General features: G+C 44.3%; 1 protein-coding gene across 1 annotated transcript in view; it reads right to left on the bottom strand.

The window, feature by feature from the left end:
- ATP10B (ATPase phospholipid transporting 10B (putative)) overlaps positions 1-17,400 on the bottom strand; it is a 385,358-nt gene that overhangs the window by 79,030 nt on the left and 288,928 nt on the right. Inside the window, 3 exon segments of the mRNA XM_070373041.1 lie at positions 3,643-3,774; positions 7,770-7,876; positions 11,761-11,846. Of these exon segments, the coding sequence (XP_070229142.1) occupies positions 3,643-3,774; positions 7,770-7,876; positions 11,761-11,846 (325 nt within the window).

Here is a 17,400-nt window from a genome sequence, read left to right on the forward strand (position 1 = left end):
CTTTGGAGGAGCACATCCTTGTTCTATATAACACTGTGTGTGTGTGTATTCATTTAGCTCTAAGTGGTCCTTCACATACCCTACATTTCAATCTCTCCTCCTAGCAGAGGAGACTAGCATGGTGATTATTTAGATTTTGTTTAAATCCTATTATAGAGGAGTTGGAAGTAGAGAAAGGGACAAGAGTTTGTTTGTTTTCTCCTTCATGCACCCACCCATCCAATCATCCATCCCTCAATCCATCCATCTACCCACCCACCCATCCATCAACTCTATTTACTCACTCCTCCCTGCCTCTCTCCTTCCCTATATCCAAAATTGATTAATTCAAAAAGGAGTTGGTCCTACTTTTTGTCTTTGAGGAGTTCCCTACCAAGTCAGGGAGTCTGATGTAAAGATACAAATCTCACCTGGCATGAGCTAGATCCTGGAATGCTATAAGAGCCCATAGCAACAGCCTCAGATACGGACTGAACTCTCTGTTTCTCTAATTATAAATGGGGATAGCAACACCCATCAAGTGCAGATTGATAAGTGCAACTGGCACTGAGCTCTCTGAATCTCAGCATCCTTATCTATCAATTAGTAACAGTACCTTCCCTATGGGGTTACCGTGAGAACAGGATCACCTATGTGTATAATGCTCTTGACTCCAGGACAGAAACTATAGAGAATAAAAGGCAAAAAGGATGCCACCCTGACCCTAAGATACTTCTTTGCCCAAGAGGTTGGACCAAATACCATCATACACAGCAGAATAAAGGAGACTTATAGATGTGAGGTTAAGGGCCAAATATATGGTACAGAGTAAGGATCACTGGCTTTCAGAGGAGCTAGAGATCATAAAAGAAATCAGAGCAGGCTGCCTGGAGGAGGCCTGGAGGGATTCTGAAGCCCAGGTGGGTACTGGGTGATCAGAAAGGTCTGGGGAAGACAATCCAGACAAATAAAAAAGAAATTCCATCTTCATACATTAAAGTAGTGAAGTGAAAGTCGCTCAGTCGTGTCTGACTCTTTGTGACCTCATGGACTATAAAGTCTTTGGAATTCTCCAGGCCAGAATACTGGAGTGGGTAGCCGTTCACTTGCCAGGCTCCTCTGTCCGTGGGATTCTCCAGGCAAGAATACTGGAGTGGTTGCCATTTCCTCCTCCAGGGGATTTTCCCAACCCAGGGATCAAACCCAGGTCTTCCACATTACAGGTGAATTCTTTATCAGCTGAGCCACCAGGGAAGGCTGGTAAAGTAAATGTGTGATAAATAACCCTGGAATGGTGCTCATTTGTGAGCCATCCCCTCCTACAGGAGCTATACTTTAGTTAGGTGCCAACAGAGGCCTGTCACTCTATGAGTTGTTATTCTCAGACAAGAGAATCCTGCCCCTCCCCATTACTTTCTCAAAGTATTTCTTATTTTGGGCAATCTTCCAAGCTGCTTCTAGTTTGCCTGAATCTTGTCTAACTCTGTGACCCTTTAATCATTAACCTCCTTTCTCTAGAGACATAGTGACATGATCTTCAATGTCCTTTCCCGGTTTGACAGTCCCTAAAAAACCTTCCCCAAACAGAGCCAAGAGTTTTGCAGCATCTCTGCTGACACAGATGGACCACAAAACCAATCGGTGGCTTTCTTGTTTGCTGGCTTCTGCTCCCTGCAGGTACTGCCCTTCCAGCTTTGAGCCCCCCTTGGAGTGCCGTGAGATACACCTGGGAACTGCATTCATTCAAAACTCCAGGCCATGCACAAGACTAACCCTGTGGTCACACATAAGAACTTTGTGGGCTGGGCAACGTTTTAGGTCTTGGACACTGTCTTAAAAACAGTGATGAGGACTTCCCTGGTGGTCCAGTGTCTAAGATTCTGTGCTTCCAATTGCAGGGGGCCTGAGTTCGATCCCTGGTCAGGGAACTAGATTCCACATGCTGCAACTAAGACCTGGCACAGTCAAATAAATAAATATAAATAAATATTAAAAAGAAATAGTTTCTAAAAAATAAAGTATAACAACAGTGATGGGTGCGATTTCTGATAGAAGCAAGTGAAGAGCAAACGAGACAGCTGCTCCCTGGTGCAGAGTCAGCAGGGGGCTCTGGACTCAGCATATGAGTTCTTCAATTTGATCCTCCCTGCTTCTTTTAAGGCCTCCTTTAGGGTGTCAAGAACCGTCCTTAGTGTTGAGCCATAGAGCGGGAGAGTAAGAACGAGGATCGTACTTGCTGCCCTGCCTACCCTCCAAGGATCGACTGAAGTAACTCCGGATCACTCCTCCCACAGCGGTCTGCATTGGCTGTAGTAGATCTGGCCTCAGCCTGCTCTGTTCGGGGTTCCATTCTTGGCTTTGCTCTTGCCAAATAGCCAAACTCTCCTCTGCAAAAGAATGATTTTCCCTCCTGCCACTGTGCTTTGTCTGTGCTGTCCTTGGAGTAAAGTGTCGTCTCTTTTCTTTCACAGCTGCCGGCCCCATCCTGTCCCTGCCACCTCCCTCTTCTGGTGAGAATCAGCTTCAGCAAGACTTCCTTCCTTGATGTTCCCATAACACCAGCAGCAGGCTGAATGCTGTCCCCTAAGGTGTCTGTGTACTCAACCTGGGGCCCTGTGAGTATGCAGAAGGGACCTTGCAGACAGGATTGAGTGAAGGACCCTGAGATGGCGAAGAGGAGCCTGGGTTATCCGGGTGGGCCTGATGATGGTGTTACAAGTGTCCTTATAACAAGGAGGCACAGGGGGATATGCCCACAGACAAGAAGGAGATGTGAAGTAAGGCGCTTTGAAAACGAAGGTGTGTGTGTGTGTGTGTTCTCATTCGCTTAGTTGTGTCTGACTCTTCATGACCCCTCTGGACTGTAGCCCTTCAGGCTCCTCTGTCCGTGGGATTCTCCAGGCAAGAATACTGGAGCCATTTCCTTCTCCAGGGGATCTTCCTGACCCAGGGACGGAGCTCGAGTCTCCTACGACTGCTGCATTGGCAGGCGGATTCTTTACCACCTGGAAGTCCTGAAAATCTCCCAGTGCCGCAAATTCGGAAACCCAGGTGGCCAGCAGAAACCAAAAAGACAAGGGGCTGCTCCCCGCAGCTCAGGGTCTCCGGAAGGAGCCGGTCCTGCAGGCACCCTGGTTTTAATTCAGTGAAATTGATTTTGGACTTCTGAACCCTGGATATGTAACAGAATCAGCTAGTGTTGTTTTAAACCACTCAATTTGCATTAACCTTTTACAGCAGCACTAGGAAAGGAACACAGTACCTGGTGCCGCCCTCACTGAATGTGACAGATGGTGTTATTGATTCTGCTCTCTGGCTGGACTTGTTCCTGCTGGACTCTGAGGACCTTCCTGCTCTCTGAGGACAGTCCTGTGATTGATTCATCTGTTACCCTCTCTGGGTAAGGGGGTGCCTGGGTTCAGGAAGTATTTCCTGAATAGACACATGCCAGATGCTCTTCCTAAGATTTAGGGCACATACAACTTTCAGAACAATGTCACCTGCATTTTGGCTGAATGGGCACCCTGTTAAATACAGAGTAGGCTTGTTTTTATTTATTAACTTCTTTTTGTAGATAAGGAAACTGAGGCTCTGTGTTGAGGCAACTGGCACAAAAGAAACAGAAGATGCCTGTGGGGTTGTTCTTTCCAGAACATTCCATACCTACAGCTCCAATGAGGCACATGAGGAAGAGGATGCCGATGCAGGAGAAGATGTCTCTGTTCATGCGCCGCTCGATCTTGCTGCGTTTGTACCGCGGGCCGCTGTTGTTCAGCATGGCTTTCGTCTCATGGCCTTTGTGGGAGAAGTCAGATCGTCAGTCTTTGGCCCCCCGTTTGCCTCTGGCTCTTCCCGCAGGAGATTTACCTCTGTGCGGGGCAGGGACAGAGTGCAGACGGAGAGAATGGATGTGTGGACACAGGAAGGGTCTTGGGGTGGTGGGGGGATGAAACGGGAGAATGAGATTGATATGTGTACACTATTGTGTATAAACAAGATAGCTAGTGGGAAGCTGTTGTGCGGCACAGGGCGCTCAGCTCAGTGCTCTGTGATGACCTGGAGGCGTGGGGTGTGGGGGGGTGGGGGGGAGGCTCAAGAGGGAGGGGATATATGATACAACATATGTGTATACAAATGGCTGGTTCATGTTATTGTACAGCAGAAATTAACACAACACTGTAAAAGCACATCTACTCCAATTGAAAAAAAAAAACAACCTAAAAAATTAACAAAACAAGAGAGGCTTCATTCTCTAACCTGGATGTGTCCTGGCATAGGGAGGTTCTGGGAGCAGCTGGAGAGACCTCACACAATTGGTCAGCGGGTTTTTACGGAACACCCCCTACCTGCTGGACATGGGGGTGGGGAGGGGGCGTGGACCAGGCTCCTGTGCACAGGCTGTGTCCTACACAACTCAAGAGGCAGCCCTCACTTTGTAGCTGTCATCGATTTGTAAGCCTCTTAGGACACATTTCTAGCAAATGACAGAAGGCTGTCTTGAGGAAGGGCCATCTTCTAATTTTCACAAAGGGGCTGTTATGGGTTAGTGGTGGGATACAGTAGTTAAGACAGACGATTCACATGCTGGTGAAGATACGCAAGCAAACAAGTAAATAAGGTCATTACAGTTGGTTGTAAGTCCCATGAAGTAAACAATAAATAAGGGCTAGAAAAATAAGAGATGCCGTTAGAGAGCATGGTCAGGGAAGGCTTCTCAGAGGAGGTGACATTTAAAGGAGACATGAATGGAGAGAAAAAGTTGGTAGAAAAGGGCTTTGGGCTGGGGAACAGTACATGCCAAGGCCCTGTGGCAGCACTGTACTTGAGGCCAGTCATTTTCATGCTTGCTTCTTTGCTAAGGTGTTTGTTGCTTGTACAAGAGCATAGTGGCCAAAGGCCTCCACCCCAGCATTAACTCTGGGCAGCTCCTCTCCTGTCTTGGAGTTCTGCATAAAATTTTGTTCAAAGAAAAAATAATAAAATTTAAAAACTACTGATCTTATCCAGTCGCCCCTTTTCTCCAGTTGGAGAAACCTATGATGGAAGCATAGAAGGGACTTGTTCCAAGTGAAAGGATACATGAACATCAGAGCCGCATGGAGAACCCAGGATGCTGATTCCCACTCTATTTCTCCTTCCACTGACCCCTGGTACCCAAGTCACTCAGCTAAGAGCTGACAGTGTAACTAAGCCTTGTCTTTAAACAGAGCCTTTCCCTTGGGGCTGCTAAATTTTAATTACTGTGCCATACCCCTCAGAAGACAAATTAAAAGACACCATCATACGTTTCCTGTGCAAAATGAAAGAGAACCAATACATCAGCTCTAGCAGCGAGTGGTTTAATGCTGTTTAGCTGGTGGCCTTGTGGATTTAAAGTGGCAGTGAAACCGCAGGAGTGAGCACACTCTGGGCTTATCATGTCAGGCTGCAGTTGTTCAAGGGCTGCCATAGCTGGGGTCCCTGCCTGCCCTGGGCTCACCCCATACAAGATGTCCTGGGACCACCCCCTTCACCCACTCCTCACTTCCTAAGACTCTTCTGTCCCTTTGGCAAAATGTGGTCTCATGGGGGAGGCATCACGGTGTGGTGGATAGAACGTGGGCTCCAATGTCTGACAGAGTTTGGCTCTCAGGCACTTGACCTTGGGTTGGAGGGAATTAATCTCAGGAGACATATGACCTTGGTGGAATTAATCCTTTTGTATCTCAATTCCTCATCTGCAAAATGAGATATTATGGTTGTGTGCTCTGGCATAAGGGAATGAACGGATACATATAAAGTACCTAAACTAGTTGGTACACAGTAGGGCCTCAATAAATGTCTGCAGTGAGAAGCATACACCTCCACGTGGAATTTCTTCCTCTTGGAAAACTCGACTTGGCTTTTTTTTGATCCTGAGGCGCTCCTGTTGTGTCCATCTATACCTCCAAGGCAAAGAGTACAGCTCCCGACCAGTCATTCTCCGCAGGGGACTTTGTTCCCCAGGGCACATTTGACAAAGTCTTCAGAAATTTTTGGTCATCATCTTTGAGGAGGTGGCACCAATGGCATCTAGTTGGCAGAAGCCAGGGCTGCTGCTAAACATCCTATAGGGTGCCCCCCCGCCCCCCACAAAGAACAATCTGGGACAAAGGTCACCAGTGTTGATGCTGAGAACCCCTGCTCTAGATGACAACACTTAACACCATTAGTACCATGTTGGCTCACATTTTTTGAGACCCTGATGTGTGCCAGGCTAGTGTTAAGCCCTTTTCACAGATCATCTCATTTGAACCTCACAGTCCTATGAGAACAGGTTAGCAGTGCCTTTTGTGTGGAAAGCTTGACCAGCTTTTCAGGAACTTGCAGCCAAGGGCTCGTTTAGTGTGTATGAAAGTCGCTCAGTCATGTCCGACTCTTTGCGACTGCATGGACTACACAGTCCATGGAATTCTCCAGGCCAGAATACTGAAGTGGGTAGCCATTCCCTTCTCCAGGGAATTTTCCCAACCCAGGGATTGAACCCATGTCTCCTGCATTGCAGGCAGATTCTTTACCAGCTGAGCTTCTAGGGAAGCCTAGGGCTGGTTTAGCCCCAGGCAGTCTGACTCCCAGTAACCATGATTAACTCCCTCTCTGTAAGACTTCTCATAGGCCACTCCTGTCATCCACTCAGAGATTTGTTTCTGCTCAAGCAGAGAAGAAAACTCAATGTTTATGAGGGTTTTTTGGTGGGGCAGGGATTATTGAAGGGGTCATGTTTAGAAAGTCTGTCAGACAGCACTGAACTCCACTGTCAAAGACCCTTGAAAGCAGTGACCTGTGTTGACAAATATAGCCAGCTAGATTGTGACACTATTTCAAAAAAACCCTACTTTTCTCTCACAGTCTGCCAAAGGGAGTCATAGGGTAGACTGATGTGTTAGTGCTCTTCCCTGTCTAACAAAGTTTGGATTCTATGCAGACAAAAACATACCAACTAAAAGTAAACAAAATATTATAAGGTGTCCCAGTGAGTGCAAGATCCAGGGAAACTTATTCTGGAGGGTTCCAGGGAAGGTAGACACTCCAGGGAGACTGTGTTACCTCCATAGAGGTTTGCGGTTGTTCAAGTGAAAACAGACATGTGCTGAGCACCCGTGGAGCACCAGGTGCCAGGTACTGGGGGTTCAGCTGTCCCAAGACCCCCTCCAAATCTCATTATGAGAAGTGCTGCTGTTATCTTTTTTCAAGGGGAAGCAAAATCAAAGTGCAAAGAAGAGACAGACCACCGTATACAGAACCACAAAATGAATAAAGCTTATAATAAAAACAACTGCAAAAACAACAACCAAGACTCATCATGCCCTCATGTGCTACACACGGCACTGGGTGCTTTCCATGTCTGGGCCACTGTGCTCTCAGGAGTGCTTTATGAGACAGATACAGATGTTATTCCCATTGTACAGATGAGGACACTGAGGCAGACACGGAGATGTTGCTAAGTTTGGTGAGGTTACTCCTCAAGCTCAAGAAGATGCTCTTCAATCCCACCTATGGTTAGTGTCACAAAACCATTAGGGATGCATGAGTCCCCCTCCCCGTGTTATCCAGATGAGTGACAGTGACTCAGAATCGAATTAAGTCTCCTGTGGACCAAGTGAGCTGCTGTGATTCCAGCCTTAGTTTGCTTAGCTGAGAAACAGGAAATCACATGCTTCTACCCGTTAGAAGTGATGTGAGCTCCCACCAACTAAAGATGAATTTGGAGGAGGTTTTGGAGGAAGGAGGAGAAAGGGCAGGGACATAGGAAAGTGTTCAGGGACAATAACCTGCGTAGATGACAATGCCAACAGCCACTTCAGTGTTTCTGATGGTGCAGCCTCGAAGCAGAAGACTCTCACTGCCAAAGCCTGTCCTGGTCTGATCGGGATGTTCCCTGGAGATGATGAAAGACAAAAATGGTTTGGTGGCATCTCCACACTTTCACTGGTTAGTGTCTCAGAATTAGAAGTGGTGAGTAAACACGATCCCTCTTCTCCCTCTTCTTCAGAAAGCAATAGTAACTTGGAAACTAATTCCCATGTTTAAATGCAAGACTTCATTGGTCCTAGGACACCTAATGGGGACTGGACCATTAGAGGAGAATTACCCAACCCTAAGGATGTGATTTTGCCTAAGAGGCAGAACTCCAATGAGGAAGATTTAAAATGGTTTTAGGGGCAAAATGTGGGGGAACTGGCTTCTGACCCTGCAAGGATAGGTGCTGTGCTCCCTGAGGCAGTGTTCACACGCCCATCACAGCTGCTGGGTCTGCACCCACACAAGCTGAACTCTACACACACAAGTCTGTAGAGGACAGGGACAGTCCCACCTCTCTTATCATGAGACTTTGAGGAAGGGCAGCCCAGAGGCTCCCCTCTTAGCCTCTCTCGCTCCATCCTCATAAAATAAACAGACCTCACAGCAGGAGGACCAGTGGCCTCTGTGCACATCCTGGGAGGCAGCTTCTCAAAGGGGAGATCCGTAGAGTTCTTCCCTTCTAGACTCAGGAAGCATCACAATTTCCCACTTCACTCTAGAAACTTATGAGTCAACCCACACCAGGGTTGACTCTGTCTGGTCCTCATTCAGTCCCGATGCCCTTCCCCTCTGGGATTTTTAGGAACTTTAAATATAACTTGCCCACAACACTGGGGAGAACAGAACAGTAATCATCTGAACCCTAACGGATTTTCTCTCCTTCTAACTCTTTAATACTTCATTTCTCTAGGTCCAGTTTTGTTTCCTACGTATTAAATAATGGTCATGACAACCTTAGAAGGTAGGTCATGTTTCATACCCATTTTAAAAATAGGAAAACTGAGGCAATCATAGTACATGGCAGAAAGGGGATTCAAATCCAGGAAGTCTGGCTCCAGAATGCTACAATACCACTCAGTACACTCAGAATAATTCTTTACTGTGTTTATAAACTATATTACTTACATGATTTTATTTGACTCTTCACAGCTCTGGGAAGTTAGCAGGGTGATTATCCTTGCTTATGAGAAAGTTGAAACTCAGAAAGGGTGAGAGATCTTTCCAAGGACATACTTCCGGGACATAGAACATCCCAGGACTTGGGAACCCAGACCCCAAACACCAAGCCTCATGTGATTTTCACTACATTGGAATTCTTAAAGTAGCAGCCCATTAATTTATATTGAATCAGTCATTTCCATTTGCAATTCTTTTGAATTTAACAAGGAAATATCTTAGTTTATCTCTGTTAATCCTTTCTAACACTTATTTAATTTTTTAACATGGAGGAGGTTTTGGCAATAGTCTGTAGTTAGAGTACAATAACTGTTTTGATTTCATTTTACTAATTTTGCTGTTATAAAATTTATATATGGAAAGTAATACTGCCATAAATCTATGGCAAGCTATATATAGCAGTGATTCGGGTTGCCCATAGTGCCAGTAACATAACTTTTTCTTCTGAAATAAATTAAGAGAAAAATAAGCCAATTAAAAATCTGTAATATATAGTGTTTATGAGTGTGATACAAATCATAAAGGTGGCTGAAGTTGAAGACGCACCTGTCCTTATGGAGGGAGCTGCTACAGATGGAATATTGAATGATTCACTGTTTAGTAGCTAGTGGTTTAAAGGGCATTTTTATGATGCTCTAAGGTGATAACCTATGACAGCATCTTCCTCGTCTCCTGGTCATAATGTTCCTTCATAGCCCTTCTATTTAGTGCACTGTTTACAGGGATGCTTTATCTAACTGACTCACGGCAGTATTTCTCCACCTTGATACTACTGACTGTTTGGGTGGGATTAGTCTTTGTTGCGGGTCTGCTCTGTGCCTTATAGGATGCCGAGCAGCATCTCTGACCCCTGCCCACCAGATGCCAGCAGCACCTCGTCCCAGCTGTGATAATCAACAACGTGTCAGACACCGTAAAGGTCCTTTGATAGAGAGGAGGGAAGGGGTTTGAGAACCACTGCCCTGGACTGATCTTATTGCTTAAAAATTGCATCGTCAAATCTGACATTCCTCATCTTCAAAGCATTAAAAACTACTCAGTTTCTAGCCAGCCTGGGTAGCCCCAAGAGAGTTCCTACATTAAGGAGGCCCAAAGAAGCTTCTGGACACCTGGAGGCATCAGACCTGTGGTTTGCTCAGCAAGAGAGTGTAGGTCATCTGTGGGTGGTGGGCCTCGGTAGAGATGTGGGAGCATGGTGGAGAACTTGCCAGCATCCCATGGACTGGCTGGTAGACTGACCAACTGCACTTTCCGGGCTCACCCAGTCCTGGGCAGGTGGGGAAAGTTGCCTTTAGAGGCAGTGACCAGGAAGAGGAGGTTCTGGGGGTTGAATGGAGCTGGGAAAGTTCTGTCTGAGATGAGCCCAGGCTGAAGCTTAGAAAGGCTGGATGCTGGCATGAGCTGTTTGGGGGAGAAAGGATTATAAATAGAAACCCAGCAATGAGGCTGCTCTCCAAGAGGATGGAGAATGACTCAAGGCATGGGAGCCTTGGGATGAACCAAATCCACAAAACTTGTGCATGAGGGGAGGACTTCTTGCCCAGGCGGGTGACAAGCTCCAGTTCGCCAGATGCCTGCTATGAATCCTCTTCTCCTCCAGGAACTTGCGCCCTTCTCTGTCTGTCTCCATCTGTGCTCTTTAATTTTTTAAAAAGTAATTTGCACTGAAAATCTGCCATTTCTTTTGCATTGTTCTTGCTTTTCCCCCTTTTATCTTGCTCCTCAAGACATCTCATATGGCCTGGGGAACAGTGGTTGGCGGGAAAGCCCTGGCACCTGCCTCCTGAGAAATCTTCTGAAGTCTCATTGCAAGCCTATTGGTAGAGAAGCTGCCATAACATGTCTGCGCTCATCGTCTGCATGTAGACAATGCAAAACACAGGGGTTAGAGTGAAAAGACAGGATGCAAGTCCTGGCCCTGCCTTGTAGCTGCTGTATGCCCCTGAGGGAATCCTGAAAACTTTTATCATCAGATCTCCCGTCTGACAACTGGGAATCAGAATTCTCACTTCCCTGGGTTGTTTTGCAGATTAAATGAGATGATGTTCTGAGAAAGTCCTCTGAAAGGCTTAAAGCCCTGAATAGGGCCTTTATTCACATCTTTCACCACTGCTCTTTTTTTTTTTTTTTGGTCTTTTGCATTAAGACCAGTTGTCAAATGTGGGAGCAAAATTACAGCAAAACTCTCAGGCTGAATCAAAACTGAAATAATAACAACAGTAATTGCAATAGCAGTAACATCATGAACTATCTACTCTGCCTGTTTTCATGCTTTGTGTATGATCAACTCTCAGACAAGAAAATTCCTGTGATATAATCTTTATTTTACAGGAGTGGCAATGAAGGCCCAGAGAGGTTAATTAATTTACTCAAGGTCACACAGCTTGTAAGTGACAGAGCCTGGTTTCAAACCTAGGTCTGTCAAACTCCAAAGTCCCCTTTCTTACCCACAGTGCAATAAAGGCTCCTTCAGAAATCTGGTCTAAATTTAATCATATTTGCCTCCCCTGAATCAGAGTGTGGTCTTGATTTTGATGCTGTTTCACAGAGTTCTGAAAAAACTATTAGTGAATTTAAACCTGCGAGATAATTAAATGTCACTCCATCAGCAACAAAGACTGGAAAAGGTTTCTCAATTTAGTTAGGTTTCTCTAACCCCTTCTTAAGATAAAAAGAAATAAACTTTCTTAGGATCCAGATGCTTATTTGTTTGGCCATTTTGAGACAAAACTTCTAGCTGCAGAGGCAATATTTATAAGCAACACACAGGTGGCAAATACTTACATATAACCTTTAAATTTGTTGAGGTGGTTGTTGGGCTTCTCACACACGATGGTGTTGTGGAAATGTTCTGGTTGGAACTGGACCTCCTGTGAGAGAGGGAATGCCGTGAGGTTATTAAGTCAGAGGGATCTCGTTTTAATAGGATCACTGGGAGAGCTAATCATAGTTAGAACCATTGCAAATAAGGTAATCCCCACTTTGTTGCACAGTGATAATTGTAATGTGTTAGAAAAAACAGCTAACCTCCTCATTAAGGAGGAAGAAGTAGATGCAGATGAAAACTTGAGTGCTTGGTAAAGGGAGGGTCCTGTCCTGACTAATTTTTTCTGGCCTGGATTTCATTCTCTAGACTCAAGTTGCCCTGTAGAACTTACTGCCATGATGGACATGTTCTATGTCTGCACTGTCTAAAGTGGAAACCACACATCGTGTGTGGCTGTGGAAATATGGTAGTATGACTGAGGAACTGATTTAACTTTTATTTAATTTTAATTAATTTAAATAGCTACCTGGGGTTAGTGGCTACCAAACTGGACAGTATAGAAATAGATGATCAAAAAGAAGAAATTATAAATCACACCACCTACAGCTAGCCAATATTCTTGCGTATTTAGAATTTCCAGAGTTTAAAAAAGTATGTACATACACCTACACACATTTATGTATGGGCACACACCCACATTTATGCATTTCAAAAAGTGAGACTTAGTGGTCATATAGTGAACATTTTTACACATTATTACATTTTTCTACATCTCTTAAACACCTGGATAGAAACCTATTGTATAAATGCCACCATATTTCACTACTGAACACTGACCTGGTTTCAACTGTTGGCTGTTGCAAAAATGCTGTGAAAATAATAGCTAATAAAACAAAATAAGTAGCATTTACTGGACTCTTACTTCTGTCAGATGCTGTGATGAGAACTTTAGAAATGCTATTTTTTCTTCAAGCTTACAATTCTTCTATGAAGTAAGAACTTGGCTGCCGTCTATGGGGTTGCACAGTCAGACACGACTGAAGCAACTTAGCAGCAGCAGCAGCAGAGATGGGAAAACTATGACTCAGAAGGGTTAAGAGGCTGCCTGTGGTCATATCAGGACCAGAATTTGAATCCGAGTCTGACTGCCGACCCTCTGTTCTTTACTTGTACACCACACTGCCCCCCACCCCCTACTCCCACAAACATTCTTGCAGCCAAGCATTTAAAACACATTCTTGCCTCTTCATTTTTTCTCTTTCGTTAGGTATTTTAGTTTACAATCTCTTAAAGTCCAACCTGAGGAAAATACAACTAGGGGTGAGGAGATCTTTCCTTTTAATTCTACCCTACATTGGCTAAAAGTACATTCAATCATTGAGCCTCCATTTTCTCATCTATAGAATGGGGCTAACACCACTGTGCCTCAGAAGACAGAATTTGTGTGGGAAAGTTTTGAAAGATGTAACAGGCCATGCCATAGAAGGAAGTAGTGCTAAAGGTGGCATTGGAACTGGTTCCCTGGGTAGAGATTTAGCCTGAGTAGTGAATTTATCACTCCAAGCTGCAAGGTACAACTGTTCAAAGGGGTAAATTGATTAGAAGAAATGACAGCGTCTTCTGGCTTGGTGTAAATATACTGTCCATTGGTTCTGTGGGGGTGCCAACATAAATAAACTCTCTGCTCACTTGAAATAAATTACCCATCCAGGAGTTTCTAAAAATACAGCCCTTTCCGCCTCCAAGTATTGATTTTTTCAGGGACAAACACTTGCCGACTTCTGAGATGATGACAAATAACACTGTGATTTGTCAGCTGCCTTCGCGGTCCTGATTAAGCCATGTGCTTCCCTCTGGATCCATACCACTCGGCTCACTCTGGCTTTTGGAATCTGAACTCATTTCAGATGTCTGCAGCAGCAGGTCTGAGAGCTAATGATCACCCTGCAGTGAGACTGTCGCCCGTTTAATCATCTCCAGGGATCCCTGGCTGTCTTGTCCTCCAGCGGGGCTTCCCAGTGACCTTCCTTCTGAAGTGTCCTGTGTTCTTTTATTCTTCTGGGCACTTGTCTTGGGTGCTCTGTCTGTCTCCTTCTCCACATGGAGAGGTGATTTTGCCCTTCCTAGCTCCCTGGACCCTGGGCTCCTTCCATTCTTCCCTAGATGGACTGTGGAGAAGGACACACGGGCCCCACAGTCGCCAGACAGCCCCTCAGGATTGCTGCCTTCCCTGGCTTTGCTGTAACTCACTCCAGGCAGCTGCTCGGAGAACCCAAGGACAGCGGTGGTGGGGGACTGTCAAGCCCTACAAATCTGCCAGGGGCCTTTATTTACTTTTTTGAGCTTGTAAAATTTATTTATTGGAGTATAATTGCTTTATGATGTTATGTTAGTTTCTGCTGTACAACAAAGTGAATCAGCTATATGTATACATATATCCCCTCCCTCTTGGACCTCCCTCCCTCTCCCCTCATCCCATCCCACCCTTCTAGGTCATCACAGAGCACTGAGTTGAGTTCCCTGAGCTACACAGCAGCTCCCTACTAGAGTTTCTGATCCACTTCTGGCTCACTTAGCTTTTCTTACCTTGGGGATAAAGCCCACTACCCACCTTTTCTTGCTGACCCAGCCTATTACCAAAGGCACCACCCTTGAGGAAAGTAATAGCCATCAGGGTACAGGAAAAGATAAGCCCCTTCCGTAGAGGACAGCATCGTGTGTGGTTCTTCAGGTCAGACACAATGATGTGGGGCATTTACTGTGTTCCAGGCACCTGTCATTAAGTTTTCACAGTAACCTTAAGAGGTGTGGACAGAAGTGCAAATGCAGATCAATAAAGCAATTGTCTTATGGTTGGTAAGTAACAGAGCCAGCATTGAAAGCCACAACATCGGAATCTAAAGCCAGTCATCATTATCACCACAGTCATTGTTATCATTGTCATCATCATCATCAATACATTTATTCCACTTTCTCTTTCTATGATTATTATTACAGCACTTATTGGATGCTTATTAAGTGTCAAGAACAGCTAAATATTTCACACATGCTCCTCTCTTGAAGTCACACAATAAACTGATCAGATCGGCACTATTATTACCCTATTTTATAATACAGAAGAAGGGACTGAGGCTTAGGGAGAGTCAGTGAATTTCCCCAATGGCACACAGTTAGCAGAGCAGAAGACAGAATTTCTGATGCCATACAGCCCACCCTCTTAAACCACAGTGCTATTCTGATGCACAAAGGAAAGACGATCATTTAAGAACTCCTTTCGGTCCTGTTCCCTTTTCTATGTTCCTTTTCCACTTCCTATGATCAAAGTACCTGATATGATAAATGAGGTCAACATGTAGTTGACCCTTGAACAACATGGGTTTGAACTGTGTGGATCCACTTACACAGGTTTTTTTTAATAAACACTATGGTATTACCTGATCTGTGGTCAGTTGAATTGGTAGATGTGGAACTGTGACTACAAAGGACTGACTATAAATTATAAATAGATTTTCCACTGTGTGGATGGTTAGCATCCCTGACCTCTGTGTTATTCAGGGGTCAACTATATGTGGAATCTAAATTTTAATAAAAGCTGTTGCCAGAGTCAGGGAGTGGTGGGTGGGTGAAGGAAGTCAAAAGTTAGAAGCTTCCAGTTAAAAGGTAAATAAGTCAAGAAATATAATGTAAACATGGAAACTATATTAATACTTACTACCGTGCATATTTGAAAGTTGTTAAGAGAGTAGATCTTAAGAGTTCTGATCAAAAGAAGAAAAAGTAACCATGTATGGTGATCAGTATTTATTTAGATTTGTGATCATTCCACAATATATACAGATAAAAAGTCATTATGCTATACATCTAGAACTAACATAAGGTTATATGTCAGTTATTTCTTAATAAAAAATATAAGCAAACTCCAATGTCTAGGAATCATCATTACCACCATCACTACCACCCTTCTTAACTTGGGTCAAATAAGGAAGAATCAAAAGCTAAAATACATAATATTGTCATGCTGACCTTTGATTTACTGCTATTAACATTTTTGTATTACTCTGTTTCTAAAAGATTTATTTTTATGTTTCATGAAAGGTTTTGCACTCTCATTGTCTTTTCTAGTATCTACACAGATACCTGGTTGGTTGGCAGGTCAAGGTGTTTCTAAGACCAGGGTGGCTCAACCTTGTCACTCTTGACATTTCGGGCCAGATGATTCTTTGATGTTTAGCAGCATTCCTGGCCTTTACCAACTTGATGCCAGTAGCACCCTCCCTTTCTCCCCCTCAGTTGTGACAGCCAAAAATGTTTACAGACATCTCCAGATGTCCCTTGGGGCGCAGGGAAAGAACTAAACATTGTTCTCAAAGAAGTTCCAAGTTAACATGAGATGAAGTTGCAAGGATTCTCTATCTTAACCGTCCATTAAGAAAGGACATGATCTGAATTTTTCTATTTTCTTTCTTATCTATTGGAAAAAATATTAGGCTTTATGCCTGGAGGTCATAATGACCTATAATAATAGAAATCCATATACATCACACTATACTACAGAAACTATTATATAAGCATGTTGAGGGTCTAGGTCATAATGACTTGTAATAAGAGAAATCTGTATATATCATTCTATACTATAAAAGCTCCTGTATAAGCATGGCTGGATCACTTGCAATATGTGTACTATCCTATGGTTAAAAATAAAAGGAGATTAATTTGGAAAAAAATTATTTTTTATATATTGTAGAAAATTTATGGGATTTCCCTAGTAGCTCAGCTAGTAAAGAATCCGCCTGCAATTCAAGAGACCCTGGTTCATTCCTGGGTGGGGAAGATACCCTAGAAAAGGGATAGGCTACCCATTCCAGTATTCATGGGCTTCCCTGGTGGCTCAGATGGTAAAGAATCTGTCTGCAATGTGGGAGACCTGGGTTTGATCCCTCAGTTTGGAAGAACCCCTAGAGGAAGGCATGGCAATCCACTCCAGTATTCTTGCCTAGAGAATCCCCATGGACAAAGGAGCCCGGTGGGCTACAGTCCATGGGGTTGCAAAGAGTAGATGGAGTAAATAAGCACACACACACACACACACAGAGAAAATATATGTAAATTACTACAACTAATAAACAAGGCAGTGTGTTACCTCTTTCAAGTATATTTGCAATTTAAAGTAGGGTACTTTCAAAGAGTAGAGGCTAAGACACAAAATTGCCTTGATATAGAACATTCTTTGAGAATTATTAATTTTATACATATATTTTTAACATTTGAGATTTTTTTAATTTGCCACCTCCTCTATGCTGCTACTGCTGCTGCTAAGTCGCTTCAGTCGTGTCCGACTCTGTGCGACCCCAGAGACGGCAGCCCACCAGGCTCCCCTGTCCCTGGGATTCTCCAGGCAAGAACACTGGAGTGGGTTGCCATTTCCTTCTCCAATGCATGAAAGTGAAAAGTGAAAGTGAAGTCACTCAGTCGTGTCCGACCCTCAGCGACCCCATGGACTACAGCCTTCCAGGCTCCTCCGTCCATGGGATTTTCCAGGCAAGAGTACTGGAGTGGGGTGCCATTGCCTTCTCCTCTATGAAACCTATCCAAATCCCCACAGTTTTACCTCAGTCAATAAGAACTGTTCTTTTAACATGTTTCCACATGAACTCTCA

Source organism: Bos mutus, chromosome 7 (assembly GCF_027580195.1).
Source record: "Bos mutus isolate GX-2022 chromosome 7, NWIPB_WYAK_1.1, whole genome shotgun sequence".
In the NCBI taxonomy this organism is placed as follows: domain Eukaryota; kingdom Metazoa; phylum Chordata; class Mammalia; order Artiodactyla; family Bovidae; genus Bos; species Bos mutus.